Source organism: Oncorhynchus gorbuscha, linkage group LG25 (assembly GCF_021184085.1).
Source record: "Oncorhynchus gorbuscha isolate QuinsamMale2020 ecotype Even-year linkage group LG25, OgorEven_v1.0, whole genome shotgun sequence".
NCBI lineage: Eukaryota > Metazoa > Chordata > Actinopteri > Salmoniformes > Salmonidae > Oncorhynchus > Oncorhynchus gorbuscha.
The window spans coordinates 34,070,361-34,089,492 of record NC_060197.1 but is presented as its reverse complement, the minus strand read 5'-3'; the positions used below and the strand labels follow the sequence as shown (position 1 = coordinate 34,089,492).

Here is a 19,132-nt window from a genome sequence, read left to right as displayed (position 1 = left end):
TTGAGCGAGAAAAACCCAGCAGCGTTGCAGTTCTTGACACACTTAAACCAGTGTGCCTGGCACCTACTACCATACCTCATTCAAAGGCACTTACATCTTTTGTCTTGCCCATTCATCTTCTGAAAGGCACACATACACAATCCATGTCTCTATTGTCTCAAATCTTTAAAATCCTTCTCTAAATCGGTCTCCTCCCCTTCATTTATACTGATTGAAATGGATTTAATATGTGGCATCGATAAGGGATCATAGCTTTAACCTGGTCAGTCTATGTCATGGAAAGAGCAGGTGTTCCTAATGTTTTGTACACTCAGTGTAAGTACGCAGTGTGTGAGACTGTAAACTTTAGTACCACTGAAAAATAGGGGTAGGGTGGTAGAGAATCAAATGACCATAAATGTAATAAGAAACCTTAGGTGCTGGCTTAAGACCCGTAGCAACCACTACAGAATGTCCGGTCAGAACAAGGATGAGGCGGATGTCCAGGTTAAGGGGAGTTTAATTGAAGAACATGTCCACATTCACACACACATCACACACACATCTGACCACTCATGGTTCAGATAACTGAGAATCATGTCCAGTGAGAACTGACAAAACTATGTGGTCGTTTAGATGCACAATTAAACATCAGACATACATGTACAGGGATTCAGTCCACAGGAGGAAAAGTTCAGCAGGAGGGAAAACTGTGGAAGTGCTCATCAGCATGGGGAAAGCACGTTTCTGACCACACAGTGTGCTTGGGGTCAGACACTAACTGAAACTGAAGTCCCGGGAATCAAGGCAACTGATGTGGTTGAAGGAGATGTGGTTATAAGTATTTGGCGTGACCTTGACCAATAAGACACTAACAAAAGTGGGGGACCTCTGAATAGGAGACTAAGCTGCCCGACCAGAACTAACCATAACGGATGGCTAGAATCAGCTGACTGAAGCTGGCCGTTTGGACTGAAGCTGGCCATTTTAACAACCACAGCTCCTCTCTCTACCTCCCTCCCTCTTGCTCTTGTATTCCCTCCCTCCTCTGCCTCTTTCCCGTCTCAGAGAGCGCTACTGTCAGAGGGAACATAGTTAATTCTCTCCTCATCCGTAGCGCTCACATACACTAATCTCCCTTGACAGAGAGAGATACATAGACAAAGAGAGTGAAAGAGAAAAAGGCACACTTTAAACACTTCAGGAGCCACGTTATGTTTCTGGCACCCTTACACTATTCTCTTACTTCTTAGCAACTCTGTGGGACATTTCCTGTATGCCTCTAGCAGACTTTCTGGGACTCTAAGGCAGACGTCTTCTCCTCATCCACCGTTCAGCTTCCATCCCACCCTGTCTGGATTTGGGGAGTGAGCAGGCGTGTGGGTAGGCGCGACGGAGGTGGAGAGGGCGCGGGGGAGCTGGAGCACAGGGGACGCAGATCCAGAGCGCGAGGAGGCTGGGTCGGGGGCCGGAGCTGGGGCATGGTGGAGGCATGCTGAACGCGTTGTGGGAGACTGAGGGGCTGCAGGCGGTGGTAATCGTGGTGCTGGTGTGTGCCTCGCTCAAGCTGCTGCATCTGCTGGGACTCATCAACTTCTCAGAGGGTAAGAGACGAACAGAAACCGAGAGAGAAAGGTGAGCGAGACTGAGAGATGAAGAGCGAGCGAGGGGCTGGGAATAGTTTGGGGGAGTTTGAATTGTAGTATATGCAAGAGTGATATCTCCATTGGTGGTTCTCCTAACCAGATTATACTCTGTTGTAATTTGCTTGGATAAGTTCCTATATGTAACATGTTTTGTACTGTATTTATAGTATATTGCTTTGGAAACATTGTCATTCCTTTCTTGCAAATAAGGCTTGAATTTGTAGTTGTGTCTTGGAGGGCAGTTTGTGAAACTGAGAACAGGAATGGCAATACAGCACAGAGAGAGAGAGAGAGAGACGGGGTCAACTACTGTGTTAATTGAGGAGTTTCGGGAAGTGACTGAGGGATCCAGAACTCAGAAAGATGAGCTAGGGGGCGTACATGAAGGGAGCATTAAGCGCCACTGCATCAAAGGTAGCCGGGGAAGCTATGGGTGCTGGAGGCTTAGGCAACTGAGAGACAGTAAATAATCGCCAATTGTGCTTTATATTGGCCTACAGGCCAAGTTAGATTTGTGCCACTTTAATTTAAGTCGTTCAGCATTTTAGGTTTCTTAAACCAGTGTTTCTCATCTCTAGTCCAAGAGTAGGGGGAGTGGGGTAAGTTGAGCCAAATGGTTAGTTGAGCCGCCCCTTGTTTTTAAAAACCATACACAAAATGTATAATTTGACCAAATTTTTAGGAAGAGGTCATCATTTCATGGAGTCTGTGAAGGAAGAAACCAAATTAATGTATTGTGTTAGAGGTTTTATGATACTTGTATCTAAACCAAAGTAGATACTTTTAAGATGGTTTTATATATCAGTTGGGGTCTCTATACACCTCAATATGAGGTCCTAAACCTAGCATGAAAGTGCATCCTTGTAGCTGTGTGGGCTAATATAGTCTAAATGTTTGTCTTTGGGTAAATTGAGCCAATGGCTATGGGGTAAGTTTAGCCAAAGGCAAGTTGAGTGTCATTGAAGGCATTATTGCTGGGATATGAGGTAACAACAGGGCCTGGCCTATGTTAAGTGTTTTTAAAAAGTGCAAGTTGTTTGATAGATGTAAAGCCTGTGTTAAAATATACTTAGAGTGATTAAAAAGGCAAAAAAGTGATTTGTGATTGTGTTGAATTTTGTTTGGGAAATAAAGACAGTTAGTGGTAATATTTCATTCAGTACAGAAATGTGTAGGCCCCGCAACAGACCTTGCCCTTCTGCACAACTTACCTTCTACACTGGGTAAGTTCTGCCAAGATACCACTTTATTTGGACAATTATGTAATGTTTACATGAATTCTGTTTATTTCCAGGGATACACAACATCATGAAATATACAGAAAGTATTCAATCCCCTTGACTTTTTTTCCACATGTTGTTGTGCTATTGTCACGCCCTGAACATAGAGAGCCATTGGTTCACTATGGTGTGTAGATCAGAGCGTGACTAGGGGGTTGTACTAGTCTTTTCATTTCTAATGTGTCTACTTTGAAGAATCTCAAATAGAAAATATATTTTGATTTGTTTAACACTTTTTTGGGGGTTACTACATGATTCCATATATGTGTTCTTTTTATAGTTTCGATGTCTTCCCTATTATTCTACAATGTAGAAAATAGCAATAAAAAAAATGAATACCTTGAATGAGTAGGTGTGTCCAAACTTTTGACTGGTACTATATACTGTGTGTGTGTGTGTGTGTGTGTGTGTGTGTGTGTGTGTGTGTGTGTGTGTGTGTGTGTGTGTGTGTGTGTGTGTGTGTGTGTGTGTGTGTGTGTGTGTGTGTGTGTGTGTGTGTGTGTGTGTATAGGTCTCAAATGCCATTGATTAATCAATATTAATTGTGGTCATATGCAAACATGCTTTCAGTATCACACTGTTATTCTCAAGGTTTGATCTTGTGTTGTTCCTATGCGGTTCAACAAGCAAGTTCAAGTGTATCTAATCATTTTATTTTACGACACATTGGACACTAAATTAGGCTGATATACTGTAAGTTAAATCTTTAGTCCTTTACTTTGAAAGACAATTGTCCCCATTTTCAATACCAGCAGCGGTCATTGTATCGATCTTTTGCCATGGAGGTTGGATGAAGATATCACCCTCCACAGCGTGTGGTAGAAACCTGCTTAGACCAGATGATGTGGTCACTATCCCATAGATCAGATGATGGTGACAATTATCATGCCCAACTAGCCTCTTCTAGAATGGAAGGATAGGTTGTTCAGGTAGTCTTCCAGTCTTCCTTTATTTAACCTTTTCAACCAGGCAAGTCGGAATTCATCAAAATAATTTGGTAATCAAAGGTCGAATAGAAAAATGTACATTTTCTTTTAAAAACATTACTGGAATATTCATCTTTTGAGTTCTTGATCAAGGTACAGTTATATAAAGAACACTTACCCAACCTCATTGAACAATCAATCTGTTTCTATTCTTGGTAAAAGATACATATATGCACTCGTCCTTCCTCTTTTGCAACCATAGCCTGAAATTGATTCAACTAAGTGAACATATACTTGGTTCTCATTATGCTTGGGGTGTTATGCTCGAGAGAGATACATAGACAAAGAGAGTGAAAGAGAAAAAGGCACACTTTAAACACTTGTTATGTTTTTGGCACCCTTACACTATTCTCTTACTTCTTAGCAACTCTAAGGGAGTCTCTAGATTTTGCTCGCCTGAAGTAGAGTATATTGTGATAAATTGCATGCCACACTACTTGCCTAGTGAGATTTCAGCTATAATTTACGTGGCTGTTTATTTACCACCACAGACAGATGCTGGCACTAAGATCGCACTCAGGCAGCTGTATAAGGAAATAAGCAAACAGGAAACCACTCACCCAGAGGCGGCGCTCCTAGTGGCCGGAGACTTTAATGCAGGGGAACTTAAATCAGTTCTACCAAATTTCCATCAACATGTTAAATGTGCAACCAGAGGTATAAAAATCTATATCACCTGCATTCCACATACAGATACGCGTACAAAGCTCTCCCTCGCCCTCCATTTGGTAAATCCGACCACAACTCTATCCTCCTGATTCCTGCTTACAAGCACAAATTAAAGCAGGAAGCACCAGTGACTTGGTCTATAAAAAAGGTGGTCAGATGAAGCAGATGATAAACTACAGGACTGTTTCTCTATCACAGACTGAAACATGTTCCGGGATTCTTCCGATTGCATTGAGGAGTTACACCACATCAGTCACTGGCTTAATCAATAAGTGCATCGAGGACGTCGTCCCCACAGTGACTGTACGTACATACCCCAACCAGAAGCCATGGATTACATGCAGCATTCACACTGAGCTACAGGGTAGAGATGCCCCTTTCAAGGTGCGGGACTCTAACCCGAAAGCTTACAAGAAATCCTGCTATGCCTTGCGACAAACCATCAAACAGGCAAAACGTCAATACAGGGCTAAGATTGAATCATACTACACCGGTTCTGACGCTCATCTTATGTGGCAGGGCTTGCAAACTATTAGACTACAAAGGTAAGCACAGCCACGAGCTGCCCAGTGACAGGAGCCTACCAGACTAGCTACATCACTTCTATGCTCGCTTCAAGGCAAGCAACACTGAGGCATGCATGAGAGTATCAGCTGTTCCGGACGACTGTGTGATCATGCTCTCCGTAGCCGACGTGAGTAAAACGTTTAAACAGGTCAACATACACAAGGCTGAGGGGCCAGAAGGATTACCAGGACTTGTGCTCTGGGCATGTGCTGACCAACTGGTAGGTGTCTTCACTGACATTTTCAACATGTTCCTGATTGAGTCTGTAGTACTAATTTGTTTCAAGCAGACCACCATAGTCCCTATGCCAAGAACACAAAGGCAACCTGCCTAAATGACTACAGACCCGTAGCACTCACGTCTGTGGCCATGAAGTGCTTTGAAAGGTTGGTAATGGGTCACATCAACACCATTATCCCAGAAACCCTAGACCCACTCTAATTTGCATACTGCCCAAACAGATCCACAGATAATGCAATCTCTATTGCAATCCACACTGCCCTTTCCCACCTGGACAAAAGGAACACTTATCTGAGAATGTTATTCATTGACTACAGCTCAGCGTTCAACACCATAGTACCCTCAAAGCTCATCACTAAACTAAGGAACCTGGGACTAAACACCTCCCTCTGCAACTGGATCCTGGACTTCCTGAAGGGCCGCCCCCAGGTGGTGAGGGTAGGTAGCAACACATCTGCCACGCTGATCCTCAACACTGGAGCTCCCCAGGGGTGCGTGCTCAGTCCCCTCCTGTACTCCTTGTTCACCCACGACTGCATGGCCATGCACGACACCAACTCCAACACCATCATTAAGTTTGCAGACGACACAACAGTGGGCCTGATCAACGACGAGGCAGCCTATAGGGAGGAGGTCAGAGATCTGGCCGGGTGGTGCCAGAATAACAACCTATCCCTCAGCGTAACCAAGACAAAGAAAGATGATTGTGGACTACAGGAAAAGGAGGACCGAGCATGCCCCATTCTCATCGACGGGGCTGTAGTGGAGCAGGTTGAGAGCTTCAAGTTCCTTGGTGTCCACATCAACAACAAACTAGATTGGTCCAAACACACCAAGACAGTCGTGAAGAGGGCACGACAAAGCCTATTCCCCCTCAGGAAACTAAAAAGATTTGGCATGGGTCCTGAGATCCTCAAAAGGTTCAGCTGCAACATCGAGAGCATCCTACCTGGTTGCATCACTGCCTGGTACGGCAATTGCTCAGCCTTTGACCGCAAGGCATTACAACGGGTAGTGCGTATGGCCCAGTACATCACTGGGGCTAAGCTGCCTGCCATCCAGGCCCTCTACACCAGGCGGTGTCAGAGGAAGGCCCTAAAAATTGTCAAAGACCCCAGCCACCCCAGTCATAGACTATTCTCTCCACTACCGCATGGCAAGCGGTACTGGAGTGCCAAGTCTTGGACAAAAAGGCTTCTCAACAGTTTTTACCCCCAAGCCATAATACTCCTGAACAGGTAATCAAATGGCTACCCGGACTATTTGCATTGTGACCCCCCCCCCCAACCCCTCTTTGTTACGCTGCTGCTACCTTCTGTTTATCATATATGCATTGTCACTATAACTATACACTCATATACATACTACCTCAATTGGGCCGACCAACCACTGCTCCCGCACGTTGGCTAATCGGGCTATCTGCATTGTGTCCCATCCACCACCCGCCAACCCCTCTTTAGCGCTATTGCTACTCTCTGTTCATCATATATGCACATTCACGTTAACCATATCTACATGTACATACTACCTCAATCAGCCTGACTAACCGGTGTCTGTATGTAACCTCGCTACTTTTATAGCCTCTCTACTGTATATAGCCTGTCTTTTTTACTGTTGTTTTTATTTCTTTACCTACCTATTGTTCAACTAATACCTTTTTTGCACTATTGGTTAGAGCCTGTAAGTAAGCATTTCACCTTTCACCTGTTGTATTCAGCGCACGTGACAAATAAACGTTGATTTGATTTGATGAAATGAAAATGAAAGCCTATGTTTAGGGCTGCGGATAAAGGTCCAATGCAGCTGTTTTTATCTCAATATCAAATAATTCCTGGGTAACAGTGAAGTACCTTCCTGTGATTGTTTTCAATAAAATGGTCAAAACGAAACAAAAAAAGCTTCTTAGCAATGAGCAATTTCTCAAGCAAGAATTTAGCTAGAACTGTCTGGGGTGGTTGAGTGGAGACGAGAAACCTGAAAATGAGTTGTGATTGGCAGAGAGGTTTGGAACTCTCTAATTTTCCACCTGGAGATGTCACCAGGCAGGACTAAACTCCATCCATCCCACCAAAACAGGCTGATATTTCAGCCAGCCTTTTCAAATAGCTCTTACACCAAAAGGACATTATAATTTCACAATTTCGTAGTATTATTCCAACCTCATAGTTTGGAAATATATGTAAAACACAGGTAAATTATGTTTTTGACTGCACTGGGCTTTTAACAGTTTGTCTGCAATGTCAGCAATGTCTGAGACTGACTTTAAGACCCACTACACCCTTGTATTTATTTATTATGGATCCCCATTAGCTGCAGCCAAGGTAGCAGCTACTCTTTCTGTGGTCCAGCTAAATTAAGGCAGTTATACCATTTTTTAAACATTACAACGCATTCACAACAGATTTCACAACACATTAAGTGTGTGCCCTCAGGCCCTTACTGCACTACCACATATCTACAGCACAAAATCCATGTGTGTACGTGTGTTTATAGTGCATATGTTATTGTGTGTTTGTATGCAGGTGTCTGTGCCGATGTTTGTGCTGCTTCACAGTCCCCGCTGTTCCATAAGGTGTACTTTTTCTTCTTCTTGTGTGGATAGGATAGCTAATTGAAAGTCTGAGCTGTAATCAGTCAGCTAGAGCCCCTCTACCTACTATCTGACTGATTAGCTGCTGACACTTAACCCTTATCCTCCTGCTGGTTCTCCAGGACTTCTGAGAATCAGACTGCTGTGGTCATGATGACACAGACCTTTGCACACACACACACACACACTCCCACCTATTAGTGCATAGTGCTGATCAAGGCCTCCCAGGTACAGACAGTACCAGTGTGTCAGGGGAAGATAAATATTTCTCGGCCCTGGTGACACAGACCTTTCTTTCTTTTCTTTTTTTTTTTACATGAGAGCAGAACACCGTCAATTTAAAACACTGTGTCAGCAATTAGGGTAGAAAACATGGAGTGTTTTAGCAGATAACCATCTCACATGGCCTTTCTCTTGTCTCTAATTTGGCTAAAAGAGTGACTTCTAATGGTGTTCTTGAAGGTGTTTCTCATACAAAGTTGCGCCTCTGTTGTCATTTGCTTTGCCTCGAGGACAATAGATTTACAGGCAATATATCTCAGCCACACAGTAACACATGCAAATTGGTTTTCAATTAACCTAGTAGCAGGATAAATGAGGACTCATAAAAATAAATAAATAATACTATATATATATATATATACACACATCTTAGACCATCTGTTTCTGGTTGGGTAGAATTTCCCAACATCCAATGTCTGAAGAGTGGATAAACCTAATTTAGCTAGGATTCACATTTTTTCCTTTTTTTACACTCTGCCAGTAGTAGTTTGACAGTGTAGCTCGAGCCAACATCGAATCCCATCAATCACAAGGACCTTTAGTCTGCAGACTGAATGACAGTCTTATTCATATCATTGTCATTCAGCTTTCTGAGGGTCACGACAGAAAAAAATAAACATGGCTTCTAGACATTTGTATTTATTTGCTACCCTTTTGTTTCTTACGTAAAACTGTGCATGTTCTCTCTGCAGTTGGTTTTGGAGGCTGGGTTCTGAAATAGGTCTGTGGCAGAGATGATGCCTGGCCTTGGGCTTTCAGCAGAGTTCACTAGTTGGTTTGCTTGCCCTTTGTTTTCAATTTAACAGTTTAAGACTTGCAGTTAGAGCTACTTTTAGTCCCTGTTTTTGACAGTTTGATGTTGTGGTGTGTATGACAGTAGCCTGCAACTGAGAATACATTTATTAAAGGTATTTCTGAAACTACAGTTGAAGTCAGACGTTTACATACACTTAGGTTGGAGTCATTAAAACTCATTTTTTCAACCACTCCACAAATTTCTTGTTAACAAAATATAGTTTTGGCAAGTTAGTTAGGACATCTACTTTGTGCATGACACAAGTCATTTTTCCAACAATTATTTACAGACAGATTATTTCACTTATAATTCATTGTATCATAATTCCAGTGGGTCAGAAGTTTACATACACTAAGTTGACTTTTCCTTTTAAACAGCTTGGAAAATTCTAGAAAATGATGTCATGGCTTTAGAAGCTTCTGATGGGCTAATTGACATCATTTGAGTCAATTGGAGGTGTACCTGTGGATGTATTTCAAGGCCCACCTTCAAACTCAGTGCCTCTTTGCTTGACATCATGGGAAAATCTAAATAAATCAGCCAAGACCTCAGAATAAAAATTGTAGACCTCCACAAGTCTGGTTTATCCTTGGGAGCAATTTCCAAACTCCTGGAGGTACCACGTTCATCTGCACAAACAATAGTACGCAAGTATAAACACCATGGGACCACAGCTGTCATACAGCTCAGGAAGGAGACATATTCTGTCTCCCAGAGATGAACGTACTTTGGTGCGAAAAGTGCAAATCAATCCCAGAACAACGGCAAAGGACCTTGTGAAGATGCTGGAGGAAACGGGTACAAAAGTATCGATATCCACAGTAGAACGAGTCCTATATCTATATAAGAAACACAAGCAGCTTTACAAAGGTTTTGAGTTGAATTGTAAAACATCAGTGCAAATGTATTCATCCCCTTGACATTTTTCCTATTTGCATTTACAACCTGTAATTTAAATAGATGTTTATTTAGATTTCACGTAATGGACATAAAATAGTCCAATTGGTGAAGTAAAATGAAAAAAATAATTTGTTTCTAAAAAAATCAAAAAAATGTCAAACAAAAAAGTGGTGTGTGCATATGTATTCACCCCCTTTCCTACGAAGCCCATAAATAAGATCTGGTGCAACCAATTGCCTTCAGAAGTAACATAATTAGTTAAAAAACTCCACCTGTGTGCAATCTAAGTGTCACATGATCTGTCACATGATCTCAGTGTATATATACACTTGTTTTGAAAGGCCCCAGAGTCTACAACACCCCTAAGCAAGTGGCACTACCACCAAGCAAGTGGCACTACCAAGCAAGTGGGGTGGCAGGGTAGCCTAGTGGTTAGAGCATTGGGCTAGTAACCAAAATGTTACTAGCCCAATCTGTCGTTCTGCGCCTAATCTGTCGTTCTGCCCCTGAACAAGGCAGTTAACCCACTAGGCCATCATTGAAAATAAGAATTTGTTCTTAACTGACTTGCCTAGTAAAATAAAGGTAAAATAAAATAAATAAAAACCATGAAAACCAAGGAGCTCTCCAAACAGATCAGGGTCAAAGTTGGGCAGAAGTACAGATCAGGGTTGGGTTATGAAAAAATATGAGAAACTTTGAACATTCCCACGGAGCACCATTAAATCCATTATAAAAAATATAATATGGCACCACAACAAACCTGCCAAGTGAGGGCCACCCACCAAAGCTCACGGACCAGTCAAGGAGGGCATTAATCAGATAGGCAACAAAGAGACCAAAGATAACCCTGAAGGAGCTGCAAAGCTCCACAGCGGAGATTGGAGCATCTGTCCATAGGACCACATTAAGCAGTACACTCCACAGAGCTGGACTTTATGGAAGAGTGGCCAGAAAGAAAGAAAAAGAAAAAAATAAGCAAACACATTTGGTGTTTGACTCGCCAAACATATGGAAGAATGTACTCTTGTCAGATGAGACTTTTTGGCCATCAAGGAAAACGCTATGTCTGGCGCAAACCCAACACCTCTCATCACCCGGGAATACCATCCCCACAGTGAAGCATGGTGGTGGCAGCATCATGCTGAGGGAATGTTTTTCATCGGCAGGGACTGGGAAACTGGTCAGAATTGAAGGAATGATGGATCGCTGCATATGTGGCTCTACAAAGTATTGACTTTGTGGAGGAGGGGGGTGAATAGCTATGCACTCTCAAAGTTTTCTGTTCTTTTGTCTTATTTCTTGTTTGTTTCACAAATAAAAATATGTTGCATCTTCAAAGTGGTAGGCATGTTGTGTAAATCAAATGATACAAACCCCCAACAAAAATCTATTTTAATTCCAGGTTGTAAGGCAACAAAATAGGAAAAGTGCTTTCGTAAGCCACTGTAGTTATTTGTCTCTTTCTCCCCTTGAGTATAGAGAGGTAGGTTGTCTTTGAATTTGTCTTCTTGCTCCCAATTTTCCCCCTGTATCCAATAGCCAGGTTCTGACAAGTCTCCCTTTCCTTTTCACTTTGCAATAAAAACCTACACAAATATCAGTGGGTGATTACCAACCAAAATAAAGTAGCTGAAAGATTGTTACATTTTATTTAATAGCCAATTCCGTCTAGAGACCATTCAGCCCCTTCAACATCATTACTGATTTGACATAACTATTGAACATTATATTAAAATTAAATATGTTTGAGCCTGTGTGTATTACTTATTTGTCTCATAGGCTATTGCATTTTACAGGCAATTATGACCATTGTGCAATGAGGAAAATCTTTGCGCTACTTCAATGCTCACATGAAAATCTTCCCGCCAGCCAGCCACTAGTTGTTGCTGGGCTGATTTCTTTGACCAAATCCAAGCCAAATCAATAGAGGTGCGAATTTAGCAACAGCCAAGCATCGAGCCATCAAGCCGGCAATACGAGCGAGCAACAAAACACCAGTAACCAAAATACCAAATATGTCTAAAGAACCCCAAATCATTTGTTTTGCTCTTCAAAGTTTTTCAGCAAAAAAATTAAGAAAAGACTGGAACCACGATCAACTTAAAACCTCAGACCCGGTCACTGTGACTCAGACTTGAGCACTTGGACCTGAGGGGTATACTACGAAACAAGCTAGATCTACTCAGGATTTTAGCTTCCCACTCCAACCCAGGCTTCATCCGTACCATGACGGTGTATATCGCATACCCAAAGGGTCTCGTGACCTACTCGGACTCAAGCACAGGGGACTTGGGATTCGACTCGGATATGGTTTAGTGACTCGACTACAACACTGGCCATAAGTAGTACTTTTTTTTATTGTGCCACATAGTTGTAGTATATTGACTCCTCTGACAAAAATATTGGACTGCAACAAAATAATTACTCTCATCAAATCCTCTCCCTCCTCCCAAGACCAAGTCAATTAAAAACATATTTTTTTACATCTTGGCAAATGTCCATTAAAGTGTCAAGGGACTACCTGGCTTGTCTGGCAAAATTGGTTGTGTCTTGACACTTTTTTAATGCTGCAATGTGTAACTTTTTGGGCAACCTGACCAAATTCACATATAAATGTGAGTTATAGATCTGTCATTCTCATTTTGTCATGCAGGTGAAAGAGGACCCAAAAGCGACTTAACAGAAACAGAGTTTATTCAAGTCCAAACAGGGAATAACAGAAATCCTCTAGTCTGTAGAGGGAATAACAGGAGAAGCGGCCACAGACTGCAGGTCGCCGGGTAGGCGCAGGCCGTAGTTGACAGAGACACCTGCTCACACGCAGCATCTGATGAAGGCAAAACACGACAGGACAGGGCGATACACAATCACAGCAAAAACACGACAGGACAGGGGCGAAACGCAATCACAGCATGGTGAATACTAAACAAGGAACCGACGGGACAGGAACGGAACACAAAGGAATAAATAGGGACTCTAATCAGGGGAAAGGATCGGGAACAGGTGTGGGAAGACTAAATGATGATTAGGGGAATAGGAACAGCTGGGAGCAGGAACGGAACGATAGAGAGAAGAGAGAGCGAGAGAGTGAGAGAGGGAGGAGGGGAGAGAGAGGGATAGAAGGAGGGAAAGAACCAAATAAGACCAGCAGAGGGAAACGAATAGAATGGGGAGCACAGGGACAAGACATGATAATAAATGACAAACATGACAGTACCCCCCACTCACCGAGCGCCTCCTGGCGCACTCGAGGAGGAATCCTGGCGGCAACGGAGGAAATCATCGATGAGTGAACGGTCCAGCACGTCCCGAGACGGAACCCAACTCCTCTCCTCAGGACCGTAACCCTCCCAATCCACTAAGTATTGGAGACCCCGTCCCCGAGAACGCATGTCCATGATCTTATGTACCTTGTAAATAGGTGCGCTCTCGACAAGGACGGGAGGGGGAGGGAAGACGAACGGGGTGCGAAGAAAGGGCTTAACACAGGAGACATGGAAGACAGGATGGACGCGACGAAGATGTCGCGGAAGAAGCAGTCGCACAGCGACAGGATTGACGACCTGGGAGACACGGAACGGACCAATGAACCGCGGGTCAACTTACGAGAAGCTGTCGTAAGAGGAAGGTTGCGAGTGGAAAGCCACACTCTCTGGCCGCAACAATACCTTGGACTCTTAATCCTGCGTTTATTGGCGGCTCTCACAGTCTTCCCCGCAGACAAAGGCAGACCGGTAATGAAGTCTAAGGCGATGTGAGACCATGGTCGAGAAGGAATGGGGGGCGGTCTGAGGCGACCGGCAGGAGGAGAGTTACCCGACTTAGTCTGCGCGCAGTCCGAACAAGCAGCCACGAAACGGCGCGTGTCACGCTCCTGAGTCGGCCACCAAAAGCGCTGGCGAATAGACGCAAGAGTGCCTCGAACACCGGGATGACCAGCTAACTTGGCAGAGTGAGCCCACTGAAGAACAGCCAGACGAGTGGAAACAGGAACGAAAAGGAGGTTACTAGGACAAGCGCGCGGCGACGCAGTGTGCGTGAGTGCTTGCTTAACCTGTCTTTCAATTCCCCAGACTGTTAACCCGACAACACGCCCATAAGGAAGAATCCCCTCGGGATCAGTAGAAGCCACCGAAGAACTAAACAGACGGGATAAGGCATCAGGCTTGGTGTTCTTGCTACCCGGACGGTAAGAAATCACAAACTCGAAACGAGCGAAAAACAACGCCCAACGAGCTTGACGGGCATTAAGTCGTTTGGCAGAACGGATGTACTCAAGGTTCTTATGGTCTGTCCAAACGACAAAAGGAACGGTCGCCCCCTCCAACCACTGTCGCCATTCGCCTAGGGCTAAGCGGATGGCGAGCAGTTCACGGTTACCCACATCATAGTTGCGCTCAGATGGCGACAGGCGATGAGAAAAATAAGCGCAAGGATGAACCTTATCGTCAGACTGGAAGCGCTGGGATAGAATGGCTCCCACGCCTACCTCTGAAGCGTCAACCTCGACAATGAATTGTCTAGTGACGTCAGGAGTAACGAGGATAGGAGCGGACGTAAAACGTTCTTTTAGAAGATCAAAAGCTCCCTGGGCGGAACCGGACCACTTAAAACACGTCTTGACAGAAGTAAGAGCTGTGAGAGGGGCAGCAACTTGACCGAAATTACGAATGAAACGCCGATAGAAATTAGCGAAACCTAAAAAGCGCTGCAACTCGACACGTGACCTTGGAACGGGCCAATCACTGACAGCTTGGACCTTAGCGGAATCCATCTGAATGCCTTCAGCGGAAATAACGGAACCGAGAAAAGTAACGGAGGAGACATGAAAAGAGCACTTCTCAGCCTTTACGTAGAGACAATTCTCTAAAAGGCGCTGTAGAACACGTCGAACGTGCTGAACATGAATCTCGAGTGACGGAGAAAAAATCAGGATATCGTCAAGATAGACAAAAACAAAGATGTTCAGCATGTCTCTCAGAACATCATTAACTAATGCCTGAAAAACAGCTGGCGCATTGGCGAGACCGAACGGCAGAACCCGGTACTCAAAATGCCCTAACGGAGTGTTAAACGCCGTTTTCCACTCGTCCCCCTCTCTGATGCGCACGAGATGGTAAGCGTTACGAAGGTCCAACAGTAAAGCACCTGGCTCCCTGCAGAATCTCGAAGGCTGATGACATAAGGGGAAGCGGATAACGATTCTTAACCGTTATGTCATTCAGCCCTCGATAATCCACGCAGGGGCGCAGAGTACCGTCCTTCTTCTTAACAAAAAAGAACCCCGCCCCGGCCGGAGAGGGAGAAGGCACTATGGTACCGGCGTCAAGAGACACAGACAAATAATCCTCGAGAGCCTTACGTTCGGGAGCCGACAGAGAGTATAGTCTACCTCGAGGAGGAGTGGTCCCCGGAAGGAGATCAATACTACAATCATACGACCGGTGAGGAGGAAGGGAGTTGGCTCGGGACCGACTGAAGACCGTGCGCAGATCATGATATTCCTCCGGCACTCCTGTCAAATCGCCAGGTTCCTCCTGAGAAGTAGGGACAGAAGAAACGGGAGGGATGGCAGACATTAAACACTTCACATGACAAGAAACGTTCCAGGATAGGATAGAATTACTAGACCAATTAATAGAAGGATTATGACATACTAGCCAGGGATGACCCAAAACAACAGGTGTAAACGGTGAACGGAAAATCAAAAAGAAATAGTCTCACTGTGGTTACCAGATACTGTGAGAGTTAAAGGTAGTGTCTCAAATTTGATACTGGGAAGATGACTACCATCTAAGGCAAACATGGGCGTAGGCTTGTCTAACGGTCTGAAAGGAATGTTATGTTTCCGAACCCATGCTTCGTCCATGAAACAACCCTCAGCCCCAGAGTCAATCAAGGCACTGCATGTAGCACCCGAACCGGTCCAGCGTAGATGGACCGACATAGTAGTACAAGATCTAGATGAAGAGACCTGAGTAGTAGCGCTCACCAGTAGCCCTCCGCTTACTGATGGGCTCTGGCCTCTTACTGGACATGAATTAACAAAATGTCCAGCAACTCCGCAATAGAGGCACAGGCGGTTGGTGATCCTCCGTTCCCTCTCCTTAGTCGAGATGCGAATCCCTCCCAGCTGCATGGGCTCAGTCTCAAAGCCAGAGGAGGAGATGGTTGCGATGCGGGAGCAGGGAAACACCGTTGATGCGAGCTCTCTTCCACGAGCCCGGTGACGAAGATCTACCCGTCGTTCTATGCGGATGGCGAGAGCAATCAAAGAGTCCACATCTGAAGGAACCTCCCGGGAGAGAATCTCATCCTTAACCACTGCGTGGAGTCCCTCCAGAAAACGAGCGAGCAGCGCCGGCTCGTTCCACTCACTAGAGGCAGCAAGAGTGCGAAACTCAATAGAATAATCCGTTATGGACCGTTCACCTTGGCATAAGGAAGCCAGGGCCCTAGAAGCCTCCCTACCAAAAACTGAACGGTCAAAAACCCGAATCATCTCCTCTTTAAAGTTCTGGAACTTGTTAGAGCAATCAGCCCTTGCCTCCCAGATAGCTGTGCCCCATTCTCGAGCCCGGCCAGTAAGGAGTGAAATGACGTAAGCAACCCGAGCTCTCTCTCTAGAGTATGTGTTGGGTTGGAGAGAGACACAATCTCACACTGCGTGAGAAAGGAGCGGCACTCAGTGGGCTGCCCGGAGTAGCAAGGTGGGTTATTAACCCTAGGTTCTGGAGGCTCGGCAGGCCAGGAAGTAACAGGTGGCACGAGACGTAGACTCTGGAACTGTCCAGAGAGTCGGAAACCTGAGCGGCCAGGTTCTCCACGGCATGGCGAGCAGCAGACAATTCCTGCTCGTGTCTGCCGAGCATGGCTCCTTGGATCTTGACGGCAGTGTAACGAGCGTCTGAAGTCGCTGGGTCCATTCCTTGGTCGGTTCCTTCTGTCATGCAGGTGAAAGAGGACCCAAAAAAGCGACTTAACAGAAACAGAGTTTATTCAAGTCCAAACAGGGAATAACAGAAATCCTCTAGTCTGTAGAGGGGAATAACAGGAGAAGCGGCCACAGACTGCAGGTCGCTTCGGTAGGCGCAGGCCGTAGTTGACAGAGACACCTGCTCACACGCAGCATCTGATGAAGGCAAAAAACACGACAGGACAGGGCGATACACAATCACAGCAAAAACACGACAGGACAGGGCGAAACGCAATCACAGCATGGTGAATACTAAACAAGGAACCGACGGGACAGGAACGGAACACAAAGGAATAAATAGGGACTCTAATCAGGGAAAGGATCGGGAACAGGTGTGGGAAGACTAAATGATGATTAGGGGAATAGATGACACATTTAAAGCAAGTCTTAAAAAGCTGTAGATCTGTTCTATGTGAGCTATTTCTATGCTTTCCATTTTTAAGATTTCGGTTTTGAACACCAGCTTCAAACAGCTGAAAATACTTTTATTTTGGTTATGAAAAATATATTTCTCTGCGGTTTATTTGGTACAATGTTTCTGTACACAATGACTGTTTGTTTTGTCACATAAACAGAAATTACACAACCAATTATACTTTTTTTATCAGAAAATGGTGCAGTGATTTCTGCATATTTCACGTTAAATAAAGGAGAAATGTTTTTTACTACCACCATAAAGTCCCTACTTTTCTGTAAGAGGAAACACTCATGACATCTGTTATGTGCAATACCTTAAAGGAGTAAAGAGAAGGATATTGCTTTTTTCAAAACAAAAACAGATCATACACACTCCCTCTTTATAACAAGATCCTTATTCAATATCGTGAACAGGATGAAAATCGACTGCAACAATTACCCTATTTTAACCCACTATTTTAGAAATGCCTGTAAACATTGCTAGACACAACATTTCCTGGGGCGATCTGACCAATGGTCCCCTCAAGTGTCTTTAGCCCTCATCACTGAGAAGAGCGTGGGATGGAAACTTACCGAAATGGTCAGAAACCCTGATGATCAGTACTGGTAAACGTTTCCCAGATAATCAATTCTGACAGGGGGCGAGTGACGAACAGTGATGAGATGAAGGCAGATTTTGAAGTCGTAGGATGTTAAATGATCTTTGTTTCAGAGCAGTAGAAGAAAACAGGAATATATCTCCATAATGCCAATGAATTCAGGCTGACCATGTATGTCACACAATGGCTGAGGTGTTGGAGTGTGCTTCTTAGTTACCATGACATTACTGAATTAAAAACCTCTGTGGAAAATAAAAAAGCTTTTGTGGCCCATGTCACAAAATACTTATGACATGAAAATGGTCGTCTTGAGTAAAATGTATTAAGCAGTATATTGTTTTCCTCTTGAACCTATTCAATCATTGTTTGAGGAGCTTTGAAGCCGAGTGCCTGAGGTGTGAAGTAACCCATCCGTTATGTATTATTCAATCAAGATGATACAGGGAATATGCTCAATCAGCACTTTCATGAGTTTAATTAGCTTGCTAAATGAAAAAGAATATCCCCCTAAAACAGTGTTTTCCATCATTTTTCTGAGGGCGTAGGTGCTTTGATATATTATGGGCTCCCGAGTGGCACAGCGGTCTAAGGCACTGCATCTCAGTGCAAGAGATTACACTACAGTCCCTGGTTCGAATCCAGGCTGAAACACATCCGGCCGTGATTGGGAGTCTCATAGGGTGGCACAGAATTGTCCCTGTTTCGGCTTGTGGGGTAGGCCTTCAACTGACTTGCTGAGTTAAAAAAAATATATATATATACATATATATGTAATTATGTCAAAGTTAATCACAGATAGTCTAAAAGTATGCGGACACCTGCTCGTCAAACATCTCATTCCAAAATCATGGGCATTAATATGGAGTTTGTCCCCATTTGCTGTTATAACAGCCTCCACTCTTCTGGGAAGGCTTTTCACTAGATGTTGGAACACAGCCATGAGCATGAGTGAGGTCGGGCGCTGGTGTTGGTCGATTAGGCCTGGCTCACAGTTGGCGTTCCAATTCATCCCAAAGGTATTCGATGGGGTTGAGATCAGGGCTCTGTGCAGGCCAGTCAAGTTCTTCCACACCGATCTAGACAAACTATTTCTGTATAGACCTTGCTTTGTGCATGGGGCATTATCATACTGAAACAGGAAAGGGCCTTCCTCAAACTGTTGCCACAAAGTTAGAAGCACAGAATAATCTGGAATGTCATTG

The 19,132-nt window shown here is 44.3% G+C and overlaps 1 protein-coding gene across 6 annotated transcripts in view; it reads left to right on the top strand.

The window, feature by feature from the left end:
- LOC124014180 (Kv channel-interacting protein 4-like) overlaps positions 1 to 19,132 on the top strand; it is a 253,568-nt gene that overhangs the window by 187,095 nt on the left and 47,341 nt on the right. Inside the window, exon 1 of one of the 6 annotated variants that reach the window (XR_006834977.1) lies at positions 1,080 to 1,583. The exons of 4 other annotated variants lie outside the window; for them this stretch is intronic. Coding sequence is in view for 1 of the 2 variants with exons in the window: in XM_046328938.1 (XP_046184894.1) it covers positions 1,472 to 1,583 (112 nt within the window). In the remaining variant the exon portion in view is untranslated. Of the gene's footprint in view, positions 1 to 1,079; positions 1,584 to 19,132 lie in introns of those variants that run through there. One more of the 6 variants, XM_046328938.1, reaches the window with a different exon arrangement.